Below are 24005 nucleotides of genomic sequence, written 5' to 3' on the forward strand. Positions count from 1 at the left end.
AATGCAGCAGATCAACTATCACAAGGCCTCACATCTTCTAAACCTTGGTATCTATGAGTCCACATCAAGATCCTGGAGGATTTGACACTCTGGTTGGCAGAAGCAGAAGTTCAAAGTCAGGCCACAACTCCATCAGTACGTTACATACCTTGTTGGGTATAAATCAGAAACCTTTTTGATCCCCCCTCCGCCCACTAAGTACTGAAGCTTCAATCATATCCCTTCACTACCAGTTTTAACATCCCCTCCTCCTTTACATCCAGCCCTCCTTTCTACTCCAACCAGTTACAACAATCACCTCACCAAAACATCCCTCCTGCCCAAATGACTCGGCCTATAACAAAGAGAAAGCCTTTTACCACTAGTCATACCTACCTTGATTACACATATCCCAGCTACGGCATCACAATTGTATACCTCCTGCCCAGAGATACCCCCTCAAACTATACTAATAACGCAATATTAGCACAGGTAAGCTCTTCACTTACTTTGCGAGACGTATCACTTTGTAGGCTGATAACTCATCTAACTTCGTAACACTACAGCAAGTCGATTCCTCAACCACACAATAACAAGTTATGAAGTGCATCAAGTCATTCCTATGCATTCAATACAATGTAAAACGCCCCCTCACAAGAGCTCAATGGCATATGATCAGAGCGGGGTGGCGCCGCTCTACCATTGAATCTTATGCATCAGGCGTGAAGAAATTCAAACTTTTCGCTACCTTGAAGAAACGAGTTGCATTCCCAGTGTCTTGCAATACAGTAGAACAATTCCTTGTATGGCCAGGACACAATGTTAACCCTTGTGCAACCAAAAAACTGGTTAAAGTCACAACTATTGCCAAATACATTACTGCAATGCAAACCAGGCACGCCTTCTACACCTACAACTTTCCCACTATTTTTCATTTGGATTTTTAATATTTCAGTCGCTTTATTCTTTACTATATTGGTTTGTTTGTATTATTTAGATATGATTTTTATATACTTCACAGCCAACATAGATGCCTCGGATTGAAAACCTCAAAATCTCAGACAGAATCTTTCCAAGGTTTTGATCCAAGGTATCTGTTTGCGCCAAAAGATACCTCGGATCAACACCTCGGACAAGATCTGTCCAAGGGTTTATATCCAATGATGCCTTGGATTGAAAAATCCAAGGCATCTATGTTGGCGGTGCTAGCGTGTGTCTTTTATTCTTTTTTGGGGGAAGACATGTTTTTTTCAACTGTGAAAGAAGTCATGAAAGTACTGTCGTGAGATTAGCTTATGTCTGAAATCCCAAAGTTTCAACATACATGTGAGCTGAGAAGACTGGATTGTGCGCTTAAGGAGCTCTCTATAAAGTCCCGGATCTGATCCAATGATTCAGTCAAAACCCCAACTCCATCATTGGACAGGGCCGCCAGGTCGCGACTTGGCAACCCAGTTGAATCAATCAATGTTCCCAACACTCAAAAACCTCTTGAAGCAATAGAAACAATCAGGACTCTGAAACCAAACAACCTTCATCAAACTATTCAGACATCCAGATCTCTGCAACCTGACCTGGAAACTGAATCTATCAATGCTCATGTCACTGTATACCTACATAATCACTTTCAACGACTCAAGCTAAGATCATCAGTTGAATACATAATCATCAATTCAAATCAAAACAAAGATAATCAGGACGGATTCAATAAAGCTCAAGCAAATCTCTTGGCTCCATCAATACCTGTCCCAGCAAAAACTATTCAAATCAACGGTCCGGATTTTAATTGATTAGATTTACATAGATCAATCATTGGAATCTTATCATAAAATTAGATTTCAAGCTACAAATCGATATTGATCAATCAAGACCATGAAGAAAATGGTAATTGGTGAAAGAGCATTGAGCTCAAAATCAAAAAGATCCAAAAAAAGGTTTGATACCTAACTAACCTTTGATTCAATATTCCTTCTAGCGTCAGTGAAGATTATCAGATGACAGATTGATAAATGAATTTGGTAGAACAGCTAAAAACGCTGGTAGGATCATCCTTGGTGGTGATGTTTGTAAACATAAACTTGCTAATGAAATGTTCTATGTAAGTGAGTTTGACCTTCTCTGGATTTTTGGCCTGTCCTTTAATTCATGTTGTTTTATCATTATTTTCCTTTTGAGGATGGGAAAGGAACAGAGAAGAATATGCTATGTGTATCAACACTGGTCAAAAATGTGATGGATATAATTCTGGTGCTACACCCAATAAAGCAATTGATTGGAGAAAGATTAAAATGTATTTGAAGAGTGTTAAAGTTAGTCCCATTTTATATATCAATTGACCTTGTTCATAAATCAATTACCTAATTGATGTCTTTGGTTTTCTCGGGTCTTTGCTGATGCTGCTTTAGTATTTCATGTGATTGTTGCTAATACTTAGAGAAAAGACCATGTAAAAAATCAAGAATTAAAAAAGAATTCTAATTATACTAAAGTACATCTGATGTGATACAAAATACAAAGTGATTGATTTTTATGAATTTGTGTGGAGTAGGGTACTTGAATTATGAGCCTTTGGATTTTCTATTAAATTTCAAGCTCTTTGTTTTTTGGTAGTTAGACTTTGGCTTACCAATCAAAGTGGGGGGGGTTGATCATGATCGAAGGCAGGGTTATATCAAACTATATCAGCTTTTCCCTCAAGATACTGACTTCTTATGAGTTAAAATGTTCAATAGTACTTGAGTATCATAAGGGATGCTTTTGCCTTCATTTCAAGTTGTTTGCAGTGAAACCTTTTTTGTAAGACGTGCATTTTAGAGCACATATTTGTGCCAGGATCCCAAATTTACTGAGGTAAAGATTGAACCTTTGGCCTGTGACCAGCTTTATTGGACACTTCTTCAAGTAACAACAAATGCATCTTGGGTACTTTTGACCTTTGTGTGTAAGATAGCAAGTCTGGCTCACAGCGCTACGTAGCGCTACTAGCCAGGAAAGCGTTAAGGTAGTTATGGAGCAAAGCCCCAAACCTTGGTAGGGTTAGTGGTGGCGGAAAAAAAAATCCAACCAAAATCATAGCAAAAAGCATGGCTCATTTCCGCCGCGCTACTTAGCGTTACAAGCCAAAAAAAGACTTTTTTTATTTATTCTTGAAGGTGATAAACAAAGAAAGGAATTAGGAAAAATGGTGTAAACGAGCGTAGAGAAAAGATCAAGAAACATTGTAAACGAGTGTAAATGAAGTAAGATAATAGAAAAAAAGATGACTTGATGAAAAAACTCAAACACAAGCAGGTCAACAAACTTTGTAAACAAGTGTAAAGAATGTAAAACAATAGAAAAAAAGATGATTTGATCAAAAAAAAACTCAAGCACGAGTTTGGCAGCTTTTCTTTGAGATGGCTAACTCTATGACCTTGCCCACCTCAGCAAAAATCCCAGTTAGAGGGATCCCTTCCCCCATCCATAAAGTACTACTCACTAACATCTCAGTCATTCTTGGCTTTAAACCTCCTCGCTCGTCGGTACAAATTCGACCAGCAATAGAGAAAGAGCGCTTGGGAGCACTTGATGCCGCCGGAGTTGCAAGGTAGGTGCAAGCTAAGACAGTGTATTTACCTTCATGAGCCTATAAATAAATATATGAAGATCAGTAAGGGAAAATTGGAGTGAAAGATAATATTGAATCATGACATACCCTCCACCAATCCAACACATGCTGTGGATTATTGACATCAGAAGTTTTCATCGGATCGATGCCTTGAATGTATCAGTCGAGTTTGTTAATATTGCTTTCAGTTGATACCTCATTGTAAAAATCAAGGAATCTGGGCAAAAATATACTGGGAGGCAATTCAACTGAAGTTTGAGCTGTGGTGACAGGCTCTTCTTGTTCTTGAGTTTGAGAATTTGCTTCTTGATTCTGATGCTCATTTTTAAATTCAACTTCTAATAACGCCTTGGCTTGGTCTTGCTCAGGGGACCCTTTGCCAAATGCATGAGAGAAAAAACAAAGACGTAAACCAGGGTGAAATACCGCGGCAAGTACTAATGTATCACAAGCAAGTGCTTCTTCTAGATAGAGTTTGATCTTCCCTAGCATGATGTCCACCATTGGGTAAAGAGGATCATTCAAGTGCATAACTTTCAATTGAGCTTCCATATTTGCCTTGAGCTGAACATATTTGACGAGTACCATGCAGCCAGTAGGGATATTAGAGCATCCACAGTGGTGGGCTCCAAATCGGGGCTCCAAATCGAGCGAATTCAAATTTGGTGGGGCCCCAAATCAATCCGGATGCAGTCGTTCGGACTTCAAAAGTGTAGATTCTGTGTTTACACACACTTTGAGATTGGTGCGCGTGGGCTTACATGTGTGAGGTATGGGATTGAGCAAGTGCGGGAATTTGGAGCCCGGCTTTTTGTTGCCAAATTTGTAGCCCAAAGCTCAAAATTTGAAGCCGGCTACAAAAAAATTTGGCAATGGGGACTGCCATTGCACCAAAAAATCGGGGCTCAGTCACCAAATTTGGCAATAGCCCCGATTTGGAGCCCACCACTGTGGATGCTCTCACCTTCCATCTCCCGAGTCAAAAACTTGTATGGCTACAAAGTATGTGTTATGGAATCAGTATCATTGAACATATTAAGATTATTCAAGATTGAAAGACTTACAGTAAGGATATCCAGCATATCCCTCAAGGCTTGCCAATCAGCCACCGAAAATACAACTTCTTCAAAGTAGCTGTATTTCTTGCCGTCCTTTCAAGAATGGCGCTTCTTTGAGTGCACCTCCGCTAAGTCCTCTTTCATTACCCTATCAATCAACTGAAAAGGAAGACTGTTATTAGCATAGCACGAGGTTTCAAAAGAGTGAAAGTGAATGACATACATGACGTGCTTCCCACATACCCCATCGGATTCCATGGCCAGATAAAAGCGCTTTGAGGGCAGGTAAGCCATCTAGTTTTTGTTGGACATTTTCTCTTTCACGGTGTCAATTGAAATCAGCCCGGTGGCCACTGGATCGAGTTAGCTTCTTGTTAACCGTGTCCATCTATGTAGGTCAATGAAACAAGGGAAGCAATTGAGTAAAGGAGGAATGATGAAAGTAAATGAAACAATGAAATGACTTACATCTTTACTTAACTGTGTCATGAATGTGTCCCCAAACAAATAGGCAGTCTTGTGGTTTTGATAGTTTTCCGGTTTGTCTTCCTGCTCTGCATCATCCTCCTCCCCATCAGAGTCGGAATTCAAATCAGAGTCCGAGTCACTGCTGCTATGACTGTCATCAGAGTGACAATCAAAATCATCTTCATCAGAAGATGGGTCTTCAGCTCCAGAGCTGATGGTAAGGTCAGCTCCCGACTCTTCATCCTCATCAATAACAGCCAGAACTTCAACCGGAGGAAATTGACCTAAGGTGCTATGTTGGATGCACCTGGGTTTCATTCTGAGTGCATCGAGGCCCACTTTGACAATACAACCCATTTTGTGACAAAAACATCAAACCAACATAGATTTGGGCTTCCAAGGGGAGTTGAAACCGGTTTTGAATCCCTCCTCTCGGAGCTGGTGTTGCATTTCCCGGCCCAATGTAATATTGTTGCTTCCTGAAACAGAAACACCAGCGAGCATGTAATATTAAACATGATATTAGTACATCAAATAAATGAAGATAAGGATGACAATGAAAAATGATAAAGCAAATGGGAAATGAAAAACTTATCTTTTTATAAAGTTTGTTCTTCTTCAAGATAGTAACCATTGGTTCAGCTAACAAGTGTCCCTTGTGATGCCACGCAACAAGCTTCAAACTCAGATGTCTAACTACATAAGTCCAGTCCTTCTTGATAAAGGATACAGAAGCACCGATAAATGCATGAAAATTACCCTTCACCGTCCAAACGTCCTGAATCAGGCAGAACTTGCTGTCCAACTCCTATGAAAAAAACAGACAAAAGATCTGTGTCAATCTTCAGGTACTTAGCAAATTTGAATGATAGAAAGTAATGGTCACTTACCTGGAGCTCTTTATCAATTACTATATCCTGGAGGGAAAGATGTAGTTTTTTGGCTTCCTCAGCCACCCACTTGCGACCAAAGACCCGGGCGTCCGGACACAGCCAATAGAAAATTGATCTAAGTAATGGATCATCGATTCGCTTGAAGGGCAACGCCTGGGCTACTTGCCACACAGCCAGGGCTTGGTTCAAGGTTTTATTTGAAAACTTGGGTGCCGATACTAGAAAAGCTGCAAGGGAGTTTTGATGATCCTGCTGAAGTTGTTGAGAACACAGCTCGGATACGGTGGGTGGGAGTTTGGCGCCAGCTGTGATTGCCTGATTGCGTCGAGGGCAACCAGCACCAGACTACACCACGGGGCGACTTTGAACTGGGACCACGTGAAATGTAAGTTGGGTATGACCACACTGAGTGGTTGTGTAGAACAGGTGGTAGCAGTGTGAGTGCGGCTACGTGGCCCTCACCCATGGCCTGTCACGTATCTTACACGTGGAGAGAAAGACCACGTTGGCGTGGCGTGACTTACCAGCCAATGAGTGGGTGAGCTGGGTTGTACGAGCGCAATCTGCCAGCCAGGTGCTCAGCATGCGAATGAGCTCATCCAAGCTCACATCGAGTGCTGATCATGTGGCTATTCTCCTTTGAGAAGCATCCACCTCTTGACAAAATCAAAAGGACTTGTCCACAAATAAATTTACTTTGAAGCCCGCCCTTTTGAAAATCAGGCTGTACCACATCTTGGTGTCATTCTCAAAACCAAGATTCGGGTAAAGGTATGATGATCACTGTCAAGTCTGACATCACAGGTACGGTACATGTCACAGGAACCACAGTCAAAGAACCACAGTCGATCACAGTCCTCTTTGTTCATTGTCTTTCATCATCCGACTCAAACTTTGACTCCCATTCCACACTCTAGTGCTCATCACCATCCTCAGGCTCCACCATCCCATTGATCACTTCCAGAGCCGATCATCCATTATCATTGCTCTTGATGTGATCATTTCTTCATGATCTCATTTAAATCAGCCTAAAGTTTGATGTCATTCCAATGATTGCTTATGAAGTCCTCTGATCAATTGACACATTGGTAAGCCCTTCTTTTTGGTCTTTCTTTCTTTCTTCTTTATTTCCTATCTCATTGACATCATTCTAAAGATTGATGCCATCATGATCAATGATTCCATTTGCATTGTTGATATCAAAGTCACTCAATCAATCATTTTGTATTGTCTCCTCCTGTCCAATCATTTTTCTGCTGGATGTCAATAGAGTCAAAGATTAAAGCTCTGGTAAGTTTCATTTCATTTTCTCATTTGTCTATCATCACAAACTAAACATCATTGGTCTCTTTGGTTTTTGTTCTCATTGTTCTGTTAGCCCTGTATGCCTGGTTCATTCTCCTAAGTTGTAAGTTTTTCATCAACCCAACCTTTTCTTCTGACTCTCATTGATTGATTCTTCAAATGATCAGGCCAACTGTTCTGATTTAGATCCTCGTACTTCATCCAAAGTTTCTAAAAATGGGTACACAAATACAATTCAACAATTGAGTAGATTGATGATGATAATCAATGAAACTGTTGCTTTGGTGGTAAAGGTGTGTTTGGTTATGTGAGTTTGTTTATTCCTGATGAAACAAAGATCAAATCGTTTGTGTGTATCAAGGCTGTTAATTTATCAAATTTCTGATACTGATCATATCTTCTAATTTCTTTCGCTCATGCAGTTGAATCCTCCAAAGTCGCTGCCAACAAATCATTTCTATCATGTTCTTGTGTTTTATTTTTGGTTTCATTTCTTTTGTTTCTGTAAACACAATGCTATGTTTCTGTCAATGCAAAGAATAGATCTGTTGTTATTATTTCATTGTACCCTCCATTCCATGAGCGAAGACAAAATCATCCCAGCGTGATTTGATTGGGCTGGCTACCAAGCCATGATAAGACTGGAAGAGGACTGCAACAAGGCTCACACTTTAACAAGGTGATGGCTTACCCGCTCATTGGATTAGTCATTTCACACTGTTATGATGTGAGATGACTCACCCAATGGACAGGTGAGCCACCACAATTTAGCTGCTCACCCTGGCTGTCATGTGTAGCTCACAACAGGTATCACACTGTGGACAGCGCCTGATTTATTGGCAGAGAACCATTTCACGTGAATCTCACATGCCAGCTGCCCCGTGGTGTAGCCAGCCTGGTTGGAACCATCCCGATGGCCCTTGAGGTTGGATCGACGTGAGCTTGCACTCACTTGAACAACCTTGAAGCACTTGCGGCACTTGTAGGACAGGCCGGGTTGGTCAAGTGGCTACCAATTTTTTAATATAAGCTGGCAGTTGGTATACTTGGTGAAGTTCATTAATGGAATGATAAAGTTGATTAAAAGAACTTACATCGTTATTTGCATGGGTGGGGGGCTCATAATAATCAAAGGGATGATCAAAGTCTTTGTTTTCAGGTTGATTTTGTTTCCTTTTTCTGATCCGTAATTTTTCTTCATCTGAGTCCTGGGCCAAGTCCACCACAGGAGGACCTGAAGGTGCCTACAGATTGGTGTGATTTCATATTGGCCATCAGTACAAAAATGAAAGTGATATAGCCAGTGTTCCCAAAACCTGAGACGGTACACTGGAGTCTATTTATAGGGAAGGGGGTGAGGAGCAGAGCCGCGGGCCCGCACGAGGGCGCGCACATGTATCTAGAGAGAGGTGTAACAAGTTACCAAACTTGGAAGAGTGGGAAGGAAAAAATTTTATCTCCCACGCTTCCAACTTTACTCTTCTCTAGGAAGCCATTTTTCAGCTCTGCACAGTTCTCAACCCCTCTCCTTTTTCTTCAAAAGTCTACAGAGTTTTTTTCATAGATCAGGGCAGTTTAGATCCATAATTTAGATAAAGAGTTCAATTATAGCTTCAAGATCCTCCAGTCAGGAGTCTATGTCCAGAGTGGAAAAATCAGAACAAAAATTCTTTTCGTTATACAAACCCCACCACAAATCTTTGGCAGCCAAACAATCTAAGGATAGAGAAATGACAAAGCAGAAGGTTTCCGCCCCTACGCAAAGAACGACCAGGATGTCATCAAGAGCGGCAGACGAATCTCATCATGAATCCAACACGGTAGAGCAAGATGCAGTGCTTGTTGACGAAGACACTTCCTTCCATGAGGATTCGAATGGGAGCGGGAATGGTGGTGAAGAAGAAGAGAATGGAGTTGGATTTGGAGATGGCCATATGACTGAGGAGAACGAAGAAGGGGCCAAATCTGCGTCAGCCAGGAACGAGCAAGCCAAGGCAAAAGAGCCAATACAGTTGGTCTTGAAAAATGGAAGATTTGTTAATCTGAACCCACCGCAAGTCGACTCTGAAGGGGATTCTTCAGAAGGAGACTCGGAGGATACCGTAGACGTTTGTGGCCGTAAGCAAAATTTTTTTCCTTTATGTCGATTCTCCCTCTGTACTCCTTGGGAAAGGTTGAGACAAGTCTCCCTTGATGGTTGAGAGATGTCCCTACATTAGATGTGCTTAGCACTCCGCCTTTGGGTGTTCAGGAGGCCCAGTTGAGGCTCAGATCTGAGTGTTGAACTCGTAGATCTTATTGGTTATCCCAGAGATGGGGTGCCAAACCCCCCGCTTTCTGTACGCCCATCATGTCAAGTAGCTGATGGTTCCCTTCGATCTCCTTTGGTGTAAATCCCACAGCGTCTAAGATACGCCTAGAAAAGAAATTTAGTGGCGAGAAGAAGAAGGAACGGAAAGACAAGGGTAAATCCTTGGAGCGAGTAGCCTGGCTAGAGGAGATAGTGAGAGAGGTGAAGTCAGGTCACTTGAATCGGGTGAAGCGTCTTCAAAAGCGTTTCTACGACAAGTATGGCGACGAGGACCCAGCTCCATCCCCAAAAGGGAAGAAACCAAAGAAGGTGAAGATTGAAAAATCTAGACCAAAGCCCTCAAAACCCAAGAGGAGAGAGAAGAAGCTCAAGAAGGGCAAGGGAAAGAAGAAGCGCACCTCAGATTCATCTTCCTCGAGTTCAGACTTGACCCCTGCTTCAGATGACTCTGACTCGCCCGCTCCTTGACGGACCCAGTCTTCAGACTCTTCAGACTCAGACTCGTCAAGCTTGTCTTCGGATTCCAGCTCTGGCAAAGTCAAGTCCAAGTCAAAGAAAGTTAACTTTCGTGAGATGAAAGTCAAAGCCTACGACTTACCAAACCTTCCAAGAAGATGGGCAAAGCACTTCAAAAAGATGAATGATTACGTACCATTGTCGATTTTTCTAAGAGAAAGTGTTGACAACTTCGGAACGGCGGTACCAGTAGCTCAAAGTCAAACGAGTGAACGAGCACTCCAGAATCAGGAGATCGAACGTGACCGCTTGATGGACTTTGGTGAATTCGTAGAGGCTTGTAATCTAGAGAGTCGCTACGCAGCTGACCTCTATGGGCACAACGATTACGCCAAGTGGATTCTGAAACACGTGAAGATCGTCACAAAGCTGAGCGAACGTTACGGTTGCTGGATGGTGGCTTTGAGATACAACCTCTACATATACGTTCTTCGATCTTCAGGAAGCACGAGTCGGAGGACCCAGAGCCTGGTCATAAACGCAAGAAGGGCAAGACGTACACCTACGTATGCTTGCCGGACGGTCTTCAGCCAGACATCCAATACATTGTGAAATGGCATAGCGACAGGGCAGGAGACACCATTTACACGGCAGGAAACCCTTACGCCTTTGGTGGTCCAAAGTTCGGATACAACTTTGGAACTGGGAAGCCTCGGCCAGCTCAAGCATCAGCCAATCAGAAGGCTTCTGGTTCGTCTTCTAACCACAAGAGCGGGAACTCCAAACACTGGAAATCCAGGAGCAGGAATCGAGGGAGGGGCCAGAAGGTCAATTTCTCGACTGAAGGGAACCAAATAGCTGGACCACAAAAGTTCTGTGAGTGCTAGTACCTTCTATCTGTACATTAGAGGTGTAGGACAGGTGTCTAAAGCAGGAATATCCTTCTTTTTCACTTACGCTACGGCAAATTCGGGCCAATAGATAACCCTCCAGCGGTACAGACAGCGGTGTCGCAAAGTGTAGCGGCAGTGCCGGATCCAAAGAACACCTATGTTCTGAACAAGGGGTCGCAAATCCAACCCAAGTCAGTATCGTTCCGGTGATGGAGCGGTTTCTTTTCTTTCATCTTTGTAGAGCATAGACAAGAGAAACATGACTGACGTGAGCGACCTACATCCTCTGATTGGGCCCTGACCATGTCCGTATTTGACATCTCGTTGACGCGGACTGGTACTTGACACGTTTTCGAACCTTGTTGTATAAATGACTGGTACTTGACACGTTTTCGAACCTTGTTGTATAAATGGTACGTGTTTAGGAAGTGAACTGAGTTTTTAGAAAATGGGTGTCTGAAATAAATATAACATTGGTTGTTTTTGGTTTGTGTTGTTCCGCGCAGTCGTATTTAGTGAGCTACAGAGCGCACTAACCGTAAGGGCTGCGGCCGGAGAGCCGGGGCAAGACATTGAGTCCTCAGACTCAAGTGAACACTCCAATGTCAAGTCGGTCTCAGAAGTCCCCCGTAAGAAGATCTTACCTTTGAACCAAAGAAAGTTGTACACGGTGCCGGTGGCAAACAATTGGCCATCAAAGGTGAAGTGTGACATGGTAATCCCCCAATGGGCAATCCTGATGAGGAAAGTAGGCCTCAATGAGGACATTCCCTACATCGTAAATGGGTTTACGGAGGGCTTTTGCCTTGGCATCCCGCAACATGAACTAGATGACTTACCTTGGTTCACCCCGCCCAATCACGAGTCGGCCATCGACGTTAGAAGAGAAATTGAGGCAACAATTTGGAAAGACGCGCAGGCCCAACGTCTGATAGGTCCGTTCTCTAGAGAACAAGTGAGGGAGAAATGGGGTTTCTTTAGAACAAATCCTATTGGGGGTGCAGTGAACGGCGACGGGTCAATTCAAATGATAAACAATCTTTCATTTCCTAAAGGAGATCCTCGAATACCGTCAGTGAACTCGTTTGTTGACAAACACAACTATGGAACGCAGTGGGACGAGTTCAATCAAGTGGCTTTATTCCTACAAGAAAACCCGGGCAGTTGGGAGCTGGCCATCTTCGACTGGGCAAAAGCTTACAGGCAACTCCCCATCCACCCATGTCAGCGTAGATTTCTGTGCATCCTGGACTTTTATAATAGAGTGTGGATCGATTTGGCAGTAGGGTTCGGGGGAGTTGCGAGCTGTGGAGTCTTCGGTGCTCCTGCAGATGTATGGAAGATAGTAATTCAGACTCTCTTGAAGCTGGCGGTCATTTTCCGATGGGTAGATGATAATCTTATCTTTTGGAGACCAGGTGACACGGTGACGCTAGACAACATTTCAAACTTGAGTGCTTTGATGGGCGTGAAATCAAACCGCGAGAAGAACCACGACTTTGCAGATGAACAGCGCTACCTGGGTTTCATCTGGAACGGGAAGGATCATACTGTTAGGTTACCGGAGGAACAGCTAAAGGAAAGGTTCCAACTGATCTTGGACTTACTAAGACCGGATTCCACATGGAAATTTTCTCGCATTGAGAGTATCTTGGGGAAATTAAGCCACACGGTTAATATTGTGCCACATATGGTGGCATACTTACAATCTTTTTACCGTTGGTTGAAGAGCTGGGTAAATAAAAATGCCGAGCGAGGAGTTCCTTTGGACGTCACAGAAGACTTAATCAAATGGAGATTGTGCTTGTCAAACTTCAACGCAAGACCTTTGGTGACATGCGCGAAACTTGTGGAGATCGGCTGGGTAAACGATGCCTCATCTTCTTTTGGGTGAGTCAGGAGAGGTGTGCTTCGTGCTCGTGGAGCAGTGAGACAATCCAGTTGACTAACACCGATCCACTTTCCAGAATAGGAGTACTGGTGGGCACTAGTTGGGCGAGCTTCAAATTCGTGAAGGGGTGGCAGTCTTTAGAGCTGACAAGCGGTAAGAGGACCATCGCTTGGGCGGAGACCGTAGCGGTGAGACTAGGCCTCCTAGTCCTGCAGAAGTTGATGTTGATAAAAGGGAAGACCTTTTGGGTCGACACCGACAACACTACGACGCAGGCAGGCTTAAGGAAAAGGAAGTCAAAAGACGACTTAGTGAATGGCAAACTGAAACGCATACAACATTTGCTTACCTTTTTGGGCTGTAACATCAAACAGCGTCGGGTAAAGTCGGGAGAAAATAAGGCCGACGGGTTATCAAGGGGAATTCTCGGAAAGTTACATTGGAGTAATGAGGTGTTGATAACCGTTCCAACTGATTTACGCTTTATCTTATCACAAGTCACTCTGGTCAGCGATGAAGAACCTACATTCTAAGTGTGTTCCGACATCAAGTAGTTCCGACAAAGACATGAACCGGCTTACGAAAGCTTATGGGACTTTCAAGCGAAACGCTCTGGTGATTGATGGATCAAAGGAAAGCGAAGTACAGACGCATTACTTGCGCAACACCTGGGCAGACGGAACATTAAAGCACTACAACTCAGCTATTGTCAAACTTCATAGATTTGTGGTGGTGAACAAGTTGAATCCAAAGCTCCTCTTACCGATTAGCCCAAGCTTCATGATGCGATTCGTGGTTTGGGCGTCCAGGAAAGTAGAAACAAGAGCCCAGGACGACAAATCCGTGAGCTCAAAGACCCTTAAAGCCTACATCGCCGGGATCAAGGCGTGGCATCTATTCCACAACGAAGAATACCCAGCAAAACTAGACACTGCCATAGCGGGCCTTCTGAAAGCGTCGAGGGTCATCGAATCTGGATTTGCCTACCAAGAAAAGAAACGCCCTCCAGTAATGATATCGGATTTAGTAGTCCTGCATGAAACCCTCCGGAACGACGGAGAAAAGGGTCTAGCCATGTTGGCATTGGCTCTACTTGCCTTCTGGCGGACGGCCAGGTTGGGTGAATTGATTTCAAACGAAGACTCCGACTCAAACCCGAGGTGGGGAGACGTAGCTTGGGGAAAGAACGGGTTAAACGTTAGAATAACCATATGCAACGCCAAAACGGCAAAGCCTGGAGAGCTTCAATACATACACGCCCAAGAGCAGAAGTCTTGCTTGAATCCAGTGAAAGCGCTGCGCTCGTTATTCGATTTTCGCCCGAGAAGTCCTACAGATAAGATCTTCTCTTTCGGTTCAGGGGATCGGCAGTCAACGCTGAAGAAAAATGAAACGGTCATTTACTTGAGGGAGATATGGAACTCACATCGCCCGGAGAAGAAACGACTACTTTTTGGCCGTTCATTCAGAATAGGCGGGGCATCCTTGCGCTGGAACCTTGGGGCATCAAGGGAAGAGTTGAAGAAACATGGTCAGGGGACCTCGGATGCTTATAAGATTTACTTGCGGAAATACTCAGCAAAGGAATTAGAGGAAACGAAAGAGTTGCTAAGAAGGTTGCGCGAAGAGAGTTTGTAGAGCAGAGAGCCATTGAGGAAGAAAATCCTATGTTTTGCTGTCGGCTTGGGTGAATTGACACAGATTGTTTTGTTTGTGGAATACAGCCAATTACAGTTCTTCTAGGCTAAACTTAAAGTTTGCAGACAGAGAGTTCATACAGGGGGTGGAATGTTCCAGGAAAAACTGGGATAGTGGTTTAGGAGGACAGAACTCACGTACACTGGAGTTACGGGGCTTCTCATGGCTCACGGCTCAAAGCGTACGTGAGTTAGGGGCTGAGAAGCCCGCGTTCTCTGAGAGCCCCGTTCTTGCCTCAGCGGGGTTAGAGGTAGGATCTGAGGATCTTTCAATACCTCTACACCTGTCTGGGGCCCACCCCACACCACACTAAACACAAACAGTTATCACAATTGTATGTGCCTACTGTGGTAGAACAGATCTTACGAGCCGCAGACTTTTTAGTTGTCCGGTGGTATCTAAGTACCAAGTGAGAGCATATGCACTACTATCAATTAGTGATAGCAAGGAAACACACACCCGTAGAAATAGAATGATATAAGCAAGAATTTCACTTATGATCCTGTGTTCAGTTGGATCAGCATCTGATACGGAGCGGGATCGGCCTCAATTGGCACTTGTCGCCTAAGATGCAGATAAAAGAAGAGACAATCACAAAATTGAAGAGAGACCAAACAAAAGATCAAATGAAAGAAAGATAATAAACTTACTCTAGATGAACGGTGTGAAACCGCAGTTGGTCGGACACGGCCTGGTTTGAGAGGTGGTTGATTGCCAGGTAGAGAGGCTGATTGTTCACGTCGGCGGTGAACATGGGCATCCCTCGAATTGCGGACCCCATCAAAAATACCACGGGCCTGAAAGAAAAATAAAGGGTGGATGAAAGAATCAGTGCATTAGTACATGACTCATTACACAAAGAGAGGTAAGGTAGTAGGATTGAGTTAACGTAGATGAAGGGCACAAAACCGTAGTTGATTGGACACGGCCTGGTTTGAGAGGTGGTTGATCTCCAGGTAGCAAGGCTGGTTGTTCACGTCGGCGGTGAACATGGGTGTCCCTCACATCGTGGACCCCATTGAACACACCACGGCGAGAGTCAGATGATGGGGTGATCATCCCAGGTACTCGTCTAGCTGGTGTAATGATGCGAGAAGAGCACCTAGGTGCCGGAAAACCATTGTCAGTCTCATATCCAGAAGCCAAAAAGGAATCTATGGTTGGTTGGTTGTTGATTGACATGATTTTATGTTTTCAAAAGAAATCGAGTAAAGATTTGAAGGAACTATTGAGATTGTTCTAAGTAAGGGATTTGATGGAAAGTTTGATGGAAATGGAATCAGGCTCAGTCTACTACTCTAATGATGATACATGATACAAGGAGGAAAGAAAGGAGGGATACAAGCCTTTCTAATAGGTTGACAATACCACGTCTCCAAGTGAAAGTCAATATCGAGTGTCCACACTTGATAAATCAAAGCCATGATCAAGAGGCTTTGAGAGCTGGCAGCAGACCCGTTTGCACCCGTTCACCAGAATCAAAAAGGGTGAGTGAATGGGGTTGTGGGTTGAGAGAAACTGTGGAAGGCTGGATATTGTGTGGGCTGACCCATATCCAAGGTAATGGACATGATCTGGTGGTGGCGTCTATAGTAGGGCTGTACAGTAGGGGAAAGTGTACCGGTAAAAATCCCGGCCCCGAAAAGCTAGCGAAAAGTGTAAGGGCCGGGATTTTTGAGTCCCGGGTGGTGCAGTGGCCACGCCCAGCGCTACGCCCCGCCGCGCTCCCCGCTACTTTCTGCGCAGCGAGCCAGGCTTGAAGATAGGTATGATCCTGGATAGGGTACGCATATAGTCAATGGTGACAGATGATCATCTGACTGCTACACAATTCCTGTCTGATTGAAGGTGTTGCTGTCAATTCAATGACATGATAAACAATTTCTTGCTCTTTGCTTGACTCTGAATTGAGCCTCAACTTGATTGAATTGTAAAGTCTACACCATCATTCAGGAAGTGTAAGGATGGGAATGCCTGCCTATGGTCTAGTTACCATGGTATATCAACATTTGGGAACAGACCCAGAAGTGACAGGTGGAAGAACAAGTGAGATGGAGTTGTAAAACTGGATTGGTCAATCTACTGGAATGATGTCAAGGGAGATCTTATAATTTGCTCTCTGTTGAGAAGTTCTCCTTTTAAAATTGGTATTGTCTTAAGACAATTCCATCATTTTAGTACTGCAAAAAACTGTAAGAGTCTGATACCTCTATGGATCACCTCAAAAGAAATAATGTTGAGATTCTATCATGAGAGAAAATGAACTACATGAACTACTTTTAGTCTTGAGCTTTGGTTTCTAAAACTATGTTCACCAGCATTCATAGGGTTCACACATCCTTGACTCTCTCAATCCACACCGCTGTTACATGGTGTTTGATGAAGTGGGAAATAGAAGTGCATGATTTGAGGATGGAGACCATTGAAAAATTCCACATGAGTCTGATTTTTTATGCATAGGAACTTTTCAGAATGTGATAGACCTTACTGAGAAGTTAAAAAGAAGGGGCAGGAAGATTCTGGGGGATCAATTTTCATTTTCAGCCGTACTACTGAACAAGCTCCATGTGGATCTACCAGTATATGCAGCCCATGCATATCCCCCACTTGACCTGAATTGGAGGTCAAAGTGATATTGGACAGACATTGTATTGATATGAAATTGAGATTGAATTGAGATTGAATTGAGGTGAATGGAACTCACTGGCCTGCCAGTGAGTAGTAGAATTTCACTGTGACTCCAAAGGCACTTCTATCTCTTGTTTCCAACATCGCCAAATTCAAAGTTGACTCAAAAGGCCTAACAGCCTTAGTCCTCGTATCCTACTGGGTATTAGGTAGACTGTTCAAGCTGGTCTACAAATTGTTAGATTACAACAGACACGATCACAGAGCTATACTCCGGTCAGACGTATGCTTTTACACCAAGGCCAACAATAAATTTGCTGAGATCAATTTACAGAAATCAAAAACAGCCTTACCAGGAGAGACACAGGTGGTAGTGATGTGTGCTACAGGTGGAGTACTTTGCCCATTAGAGGCCTTGAGAAGACTAATCACCTGCCTGGAGAGAGTCAAGGACCCTAGATTATTCATGACGTGGGGAGAGAGAGGGACGACCGCAATAACGAGGCAACTCATGACAAAAGTAATGGAGAGATCTTTGGGGGAAGACTTCTAATTTATCCGGACACTCATTCCGGATTGGTGGTGCAACGCTCCTCACTAAGGCAGGAGTCAGCCTCAACGCTATAAAAGACCTTGGACGTTGGAAGTCCGCTTGCCACACGCTGTACCAGTGTGAATGGAGTGAACAGGAATGGATGACTGTGAAACACATTTTGCAGATTACTAAAGACATAATCCCTATCTATGATTAAAGCTCCATTCACCTGGGGTACTGTCCACACCACCCAATGCACCATATCCCTCCTTTTTTATTTGTATTCACCCCCCTATTTCTCTTTCATTTGAGCTGTAAATTATTGCCACAACCTCTTTATTATTACATATGTTTCCTGTGATGTGATCCTCTTCAATGATTAACACTCTTCTTAAAAAGAACCAACACAATGTGCAAGCAACAGGGCAGGGGAAAGCCTACTTTTGGCTCAGGCCTGTCACCCAAGAATGGGGAAAGATAGACTCCCCCTCTTCCCCTTGAAGTGATAATTCAGCTAGAAGCAATCTCCCTTTAGTAGACAGTTCAACAACGAACTCTCCTCGAGGTGAAAGGTACATTCAGTAGAGAGTTCAAAACTTCTCTCCAAGAAGAACTCTCCACAACAAATTTACCTACATGTAGCTAGACTTTTCCAGGTTTCAGGGAAGTAGTAGCCCTCCCTGAAACCTACTGCCAACATCTATTCCTCCCCTCACTTAGTATAAAAAAACTAAGCAAGGGAAGGAAAGGCCTATTGAGAAAATATAAGAGTTACAATTAGGAATGAATCATCTAGTTACACCATAGAGATCTAAAATAGATGGAGTATGACCTAATATGAAGCATTGATGATCAATTGGTACCGTTTCAGCCTTGCAACAAATGCCTTCCACCATAAATATCTTGCTGTTCAGCTTGGTGTTGCTCTATATTAGAGGTTATATGCAGGAGTTGATTGGCAAGAAGCATCAATCAGTTTCATGCGTAAAGACTTTTGGTTTCTGGGCAATGAAACCACATCAAAGCAATTGCCTCAGGCTTTGAAGTGTTCTGATGCTTTGACTTACAACTGGATAGTTCCACGTGTCCAACTGATTGATTTTTTTTGTGAAAAACTTGCTTGCTTGCTGCCTGATAATTCTAGAGGGGGTGATGAGAGACGCAGTTTACTTTGAGTCGCGAGTCCGGAAAGGACTAGTGTTGGAGAAGGTTGGTCCAGATGCTGGTCCTGGCTCAGAACAGGAGTGTTGAGGCTTGATGTGTATGCTGTCTGTTCTGATGAGACAGACAAAGACTTTTAGTTCAAGTGTAGATAAGAGTGGCCGGGTGAAAAGACTCAACCTTTTGATCAGGTTGGGGTCATCAGGGCCAACGGACTATGTAGCTCAAATGTGTACCTGTAGTACTAATGTGTTTACCCATAATAAGTTCTCTCTACAATAGGAAAAGAAGGATGTATGTACTATTCTATACTAAGTAATTTTACAGGTGAGCATAGAAAAGTATTTTATATGAGTATAGAAAACACTTTTCTATGTGCAAAGTATTTTTCTATACCCCTAGGAAAAGATGACTTTGGTGTAGTGTTTGTATTGAAAAGACTATGAATGAGATGATTTAGAGTCTGTACAGACACGAGATTGAATTTAGGCGGTAGCTGGGCTCATAACCTTTTGAGTTCTGGAGCAGCACGAGATGAGACAGAGGAAAGGCATGAGTATGATTTCATATGAGAACCAAGAGAAAATCACAAAGAGAGAAAAAGACAGAAAAGCCTACCTGGAGCATCACAAGATGAGACAGAGGAGAGGTGAAGAAAGAGCACCTCTCCTTCCGCTGCTCCAGTAGGATTATATAGTGAAACTGAAATTGGAACTTTCACACAACTGACATGTTTTAAAGCACAGCAAATGACAAATGAGTAAGTCTTGCAGGACTGAAATGGACAGATTGGATATAATCATATTTGATATGTCACACAGGACAATGACACACACGAGTTAGTCACACAGGACAATGACACACACGAGTTAGTCACACAGGACAATGACACGCACAAGTTAGTCACACAGGACTGGATGACCGTAGAACTATCCCAACACTGCCTGGCTGTGGTGTGACAGACAACATGCTGGCCAAAGGCTTGGCAGCTGGCAGGGTTCCTGATGCAAAAGTACATATTCGAATTGAAGTAATCCACAATCAAAGATATCTGATTGTGAAGAAAAACAATCCTTGATTGTAAGAAGTAAACCTTGATGAGAAGAGAACCCATGAAAAAGATGTGCAAAGAACTCAAGACAAAGAAGAATCAGAATTTGGACAAGCAGGGATTCAACAAGTAGAGTGTCAAGATGGGTCAGGGCTATATGGGTGGGATCCATGAGATTTAGTAGAGGGCACACAAGCCTGAGAATTAGGATCTGGGAATGAGGCCGTTGATTGAGACTTTTGTGATGTTGTGTGTTTTCAGTGCATATGCAAAACAAATGAAAAAATGGAAGTATGAAAGGAATAAATATAAGGGAGCTTGAGGTATCAAAAACAGAAAAGATAAACAAGAGTAATATGACAAAGAGAAGTATCAAATGAATCAAAGGAATAGGAAGTATTGAAGGAATATGAGGAAGTGGAGGTATCAAATAGATAACATCCAAGACATGATAGAAGGAATGAGTGGGAAGAAAGGGATGGGAGGATGTATTTACCAATCCCTTGCTAGTTGGTACCTGTCACAGAGCCAACTGGGAAATCTTGATTAGGATTTGAAGAGTCAGAAAAGGCAGAACAAAGAAATGGTCAAAAAAAGTGCTGAATTAGGAATGTGGGAATGATAGAAAAGAAATAAAATTCCTACAGGTTTACCACACTACAGTGCAGTCAGACCATATCCTGTTGGACCGCAGCCTGCATGTTCTAGACCATACCACACCACATCAACAGCCGTAGTTATCTGTGGTCCGGTTTGTGTGTTGCCAGGTGATATGTGCCTTGATCAACAAACTCTAGAGTAGAGTGTTGTTAGCTTGGGCATGGAACTAGACTGTAGTTTCTACTCTTCATCCTGCGGGAAGACTTCTTATCTTGCATCAATTCAAGGTCACCTAACCAAAGTCAGTGCTAATTTGATCACACTACTTCATTTCCAACCTTGTTTAGAACTTTAAACAAGTTTTCTAGGCACATAATCAACATAGTTCATTATCCAAACCTTTTTCTATAGTGAGTTACTAGTCTAAAAGACATCAGGAGCTCACAGGCAAGAAATGGGCCTGATTGTTTTGTCATATTCACTTGATCTGTTGGTTAATGCATTCAACCCCACTCACTACTTCAGACTACTATCTAGGGGTAGGATCAGTATGAATTCCGCCCAATGAGCTGATTCAAATGCTTGTGAGGTCTCACAAACTCAAGGGTCAATAGAGGGGCCCTAGATGAAAGTTACAATGGCCAAAAAGGTCCATTTAGTTAAACTAACAAATAAATTATGAACATGCATCTTATGAAAGTCTCAAGCCGGTTTAGCATACGAGAAAAGCCTAAACTCAGAACGCATAAGAGATGAAGTGAATAAGTGTACAAATTAAACTGTGATTATAATTGTCATGAGTCAGTCAAGACTTTGCTGATATCTTCTTTCGCTGCTTCCCATTGTTCGAGATTCTTGTGACATATCAAGAGGCAAAGCTGCATGTCAGAAACGTGCGCGACAGCAGAGATTAAGATGAGATCCTACCTTTTTTGAAAGCTGTATGTGAAATCGCGCAAAAGCCAGACACATGTCTTTCAAGTCGGCAACTTTCTGACGTTGAAATCGATCAAGGTCAGCCTGGATCGTCTGAGAACAATATCGCAAGTCAGCAGACGCCGCACGCAGACCGTCTTCGAGCTGAGCAAAAGTGTAAATGTGTTGTGAGCCAAGATAACGTATGACGACATAAGATGGATGAGAGAAGTGGGCTACTGACATTGGTGATATAGTCTTTATGCTTACCTATGCTATTTCGCCTGGAGCTTTCGGGATCAACGTCGGCCAACCCATTGAGAGAATGTCTCAAGGCACCCAAGAAACCTGTGGAGGCCGGTTTTCTGAGTGGCGTGATTAGAGCTGGACCAGATGACCCAATGACGTGATTTGTGGGAGCCACAGTGGAAGAACCATCATCGTCGTCCCGTCTCTGGTCTAGTTGACGTACGCGACTGAGCGCACTCTCTAAACGCTGAGCCTCACCCTCACTTCGTTCTAGGTCTTCTAAAACAAGACGTTTGGTATCGAGTGTATCACGAGCCATCTCGAATTGAGCTTGCTTGAGATGTCGGAACCGAAGAAGATGCTTAATCACATTCGAGAATTGAGCATATTCGTGTAAGGGTTCGGTGAATTGACTTTCCCAGTCTTGCAGCTGTTTCAGAAGTGTGAACGTGATTAGGTCTGGTTTGGTAAGAACGTGATATAAGGCGAGAGGTCACTAGCGCACCATGATGTTGGTGGCGACATAGGTAGCATCTACGGCCTGCCCTGTGCGCTCGATAGCCGTGCTGGTGGCTTCGGCTGCTTCTTGGTTTATGAGCTGCCCATCATTCACCACGCTACCTTCCACCAGTGCGAATCCGTTAAGCACGCCGCCCATTTCAGCTTGATCCACAGCGTGATCAGACCATCGCTTCATGAGCCGACGATTGATTTTCTCTAAGCTTCCACTAAGATGAGCGGAGAATTTTTGAGTGAAGACCTCCGAATCGAGGAAACGCTGGTCTGGGTCCTGGAGGGGCGCCGCCGACGATGAAGGTACAGGTAAGTGAGAAAAGAGGGCTTGGAGATCAGGATTAGAGGGATCATGCGCAGGTGCGCGCAGCGCATTCTTCGGCAACGTCGTTAGCGGGGGTTGATGGAGTACTTCAGACCACGATAGGTCCTCCGCAAGGAATCGCCACAGGACTCGCTCACGACCAAGCACTGGATGACGAACCAGCCGGTTGAGAAAGACTCCGAGCATGCGCCGGCGCCGAGCAACCGTTACGGGGTCTTCTTTTGTTTTGGTCATTGAAGAGGGATGTGAAGCGTAGTCACCTAAAGACTGTAACAAAGATGTATCAGATCAAGGGGATAAGCTCATACATAAATTCTGGAATACGACTCAACTTGCTTGTCGGGAATGGGTGGGACAATCAGAACTGGATAAAGAGAAACTAAAGCAGACCGAAGGGATTCGAATTCGGAATACCGATGTCGCGCCGTACCACGCTAAGCATGGCTCAGTAGATCAGTTTGCTTGAAGTCAAAGCTAATTTTATGAATAGATGCGCAGGCAAGACTACTAACACTACTTTGAATGACGTAAGCTATATACGTAGAAGAGCTTCCCTCACTGGTCTTTACGGCGTCCACAATCTAAACATTTCCAGAGAAAAAAATAAAATTTGATGCCATCGAAAAATTCAATCAATTAGTACCTTGATGACGGTCTCCCCAGTGAAAAGTGACGTTTGATTACTTGAATCTCTTCAACATCTTTCAAATCCCTCAGGGTTGGTCTTCCGCCACGCCCAGGGGTGGTGATTGGTGAGATAGAGATCGGTTTGGGAGCTTCTGATGAATGGGCTGACGAGACCAAGTTGGAAGAGTAGGTGCTAGATGTGTGGTTTGGCGGTGAAATATTAGAGGTAGCCAAACTTAGGTTATAATTGGTAGGTGGGGATGCGTGAGGCAGAGATGGAGGCGGAGATGGAGGTAAAGCGGAGGTAAGCGCAGCATTAGTGGTGCCTTCGTCTCTGAATGGATCGATCGTGTGCTCGATATCCATAATGAGGTAGCGAGTTTTATACAGCTAATGATGAGTGTTGTCCAGTTTGTTGATGGTTTGATAGTTGGTGAATAGTGAATGGTCTTGCATTCTCCTCATGAAGTCAATATGAGATGCCACATCTGACCCGACTCTGGTCCGGGGTATCTGGATCGCTTCACCAAATCCGCTTGGCCACCGGATCTCGCCTCGGGCTACCCCGATGCCAAGGGTTTCTCCGATCTCGACCAAGGCCTGAGCTCAAAAGGAAGGCCTGCACCCGGCCCGCTCTTTACCGGGCCGCCCGCCAGGCGGGCCGGGCCGGGCAAGCCTGAAAAGCCTCAAAAAGGTGTTTAGCCCAAGAGCGCTTTGCGCACCAGCCCGGGCCTGAAATGAGTCAAAGGAGCCTTTTTTTTGTTTTTTTCAGCACAATTCTTGTATATTTCAGGCTGCGAGAGAAGAAAAGACAAGAAAACAAATGAGAAATGAGTCAAAGG

The 24005-nt window shown here is 43.7% G+C and overlaps 3 protein-coding genes across 3 annotated transcripts; 2 read left to right on the plus strand and 1 right to left on the minus strand.

Moving 5' to 3' along the window:
* Positions 1–1966: 1966 nt before the first annotated feature.
* MELLADRAFT_35036 (uncharacterized protein) lies at positions 1967–2315 on the plus strand (the record flags this gene model as incomplete). Its single annotated transcript, XM_007408315.1, has 2 exons — positions 1967–2085; positions 2171–2315. Coding segments are annotated over 2 exons (264 nt in total), but the record flags the coding sequence as incomplete, so codon positions are not given.
* Positions 2316–8947: 6632 nt separating this feature from the next.
* MELLADRAFT_61977 (uncharacterized protein) lies at positions 8948–10089 on the plus strand (the record flags this gene model as incomplete). The annotated part of the gene is made up of 2 exons (XM_007408316.1): positions 8948–9428; positions 9713–10089. 2 exons carry the CDS (start codon positions 8948–8950, stop codon positions 10087–10089), a joined length of 858 nt encoding a protein of 285 aa, XP_007408378.1.
* An 11057-nt stretch (positions 10090–21146) lies between these two features.
* MELLADRAFT_42909 (uncharacterized protein) lies at positions 21147–23588 on the minus strand (the record flags this gene model as incomplete). The annotated part of the gene is made up of 8 exons (XM_007408488.1): positions 21147–21388; positions 21462–21614; positions 21694–22128; positions 22204–22277; positions 22320–22803; positions 22869–22970; positions 23049–23117; positions 23221–23588. The coding sequence occupies 8 exons, from the start codon at positions 23527–23529 to the stop codon at positions 21329–21331; spliced, it is 1686 nt and encodes a 561-aa protein (XP_007408550.1).
* Between the last annotated feature and the right edge of the window lie 417 nt (positions 23589–24005).

The sequence above is a fragment of the Melampsora larici-populina genome (assembly GCF_000204055.1).
Source record: "Melampsora larici-populina 98AG31 unplaced genomic scaffold MELLAscaffold_12, whole genome shotgun sequence".
Lineage (NCBI taxonomy): Eukaryota > Fungi > Basidiomycota > Pucciniomycetes > Pucciniales > Melampsoraceae > Melampsora > Melampsora laricis-populina.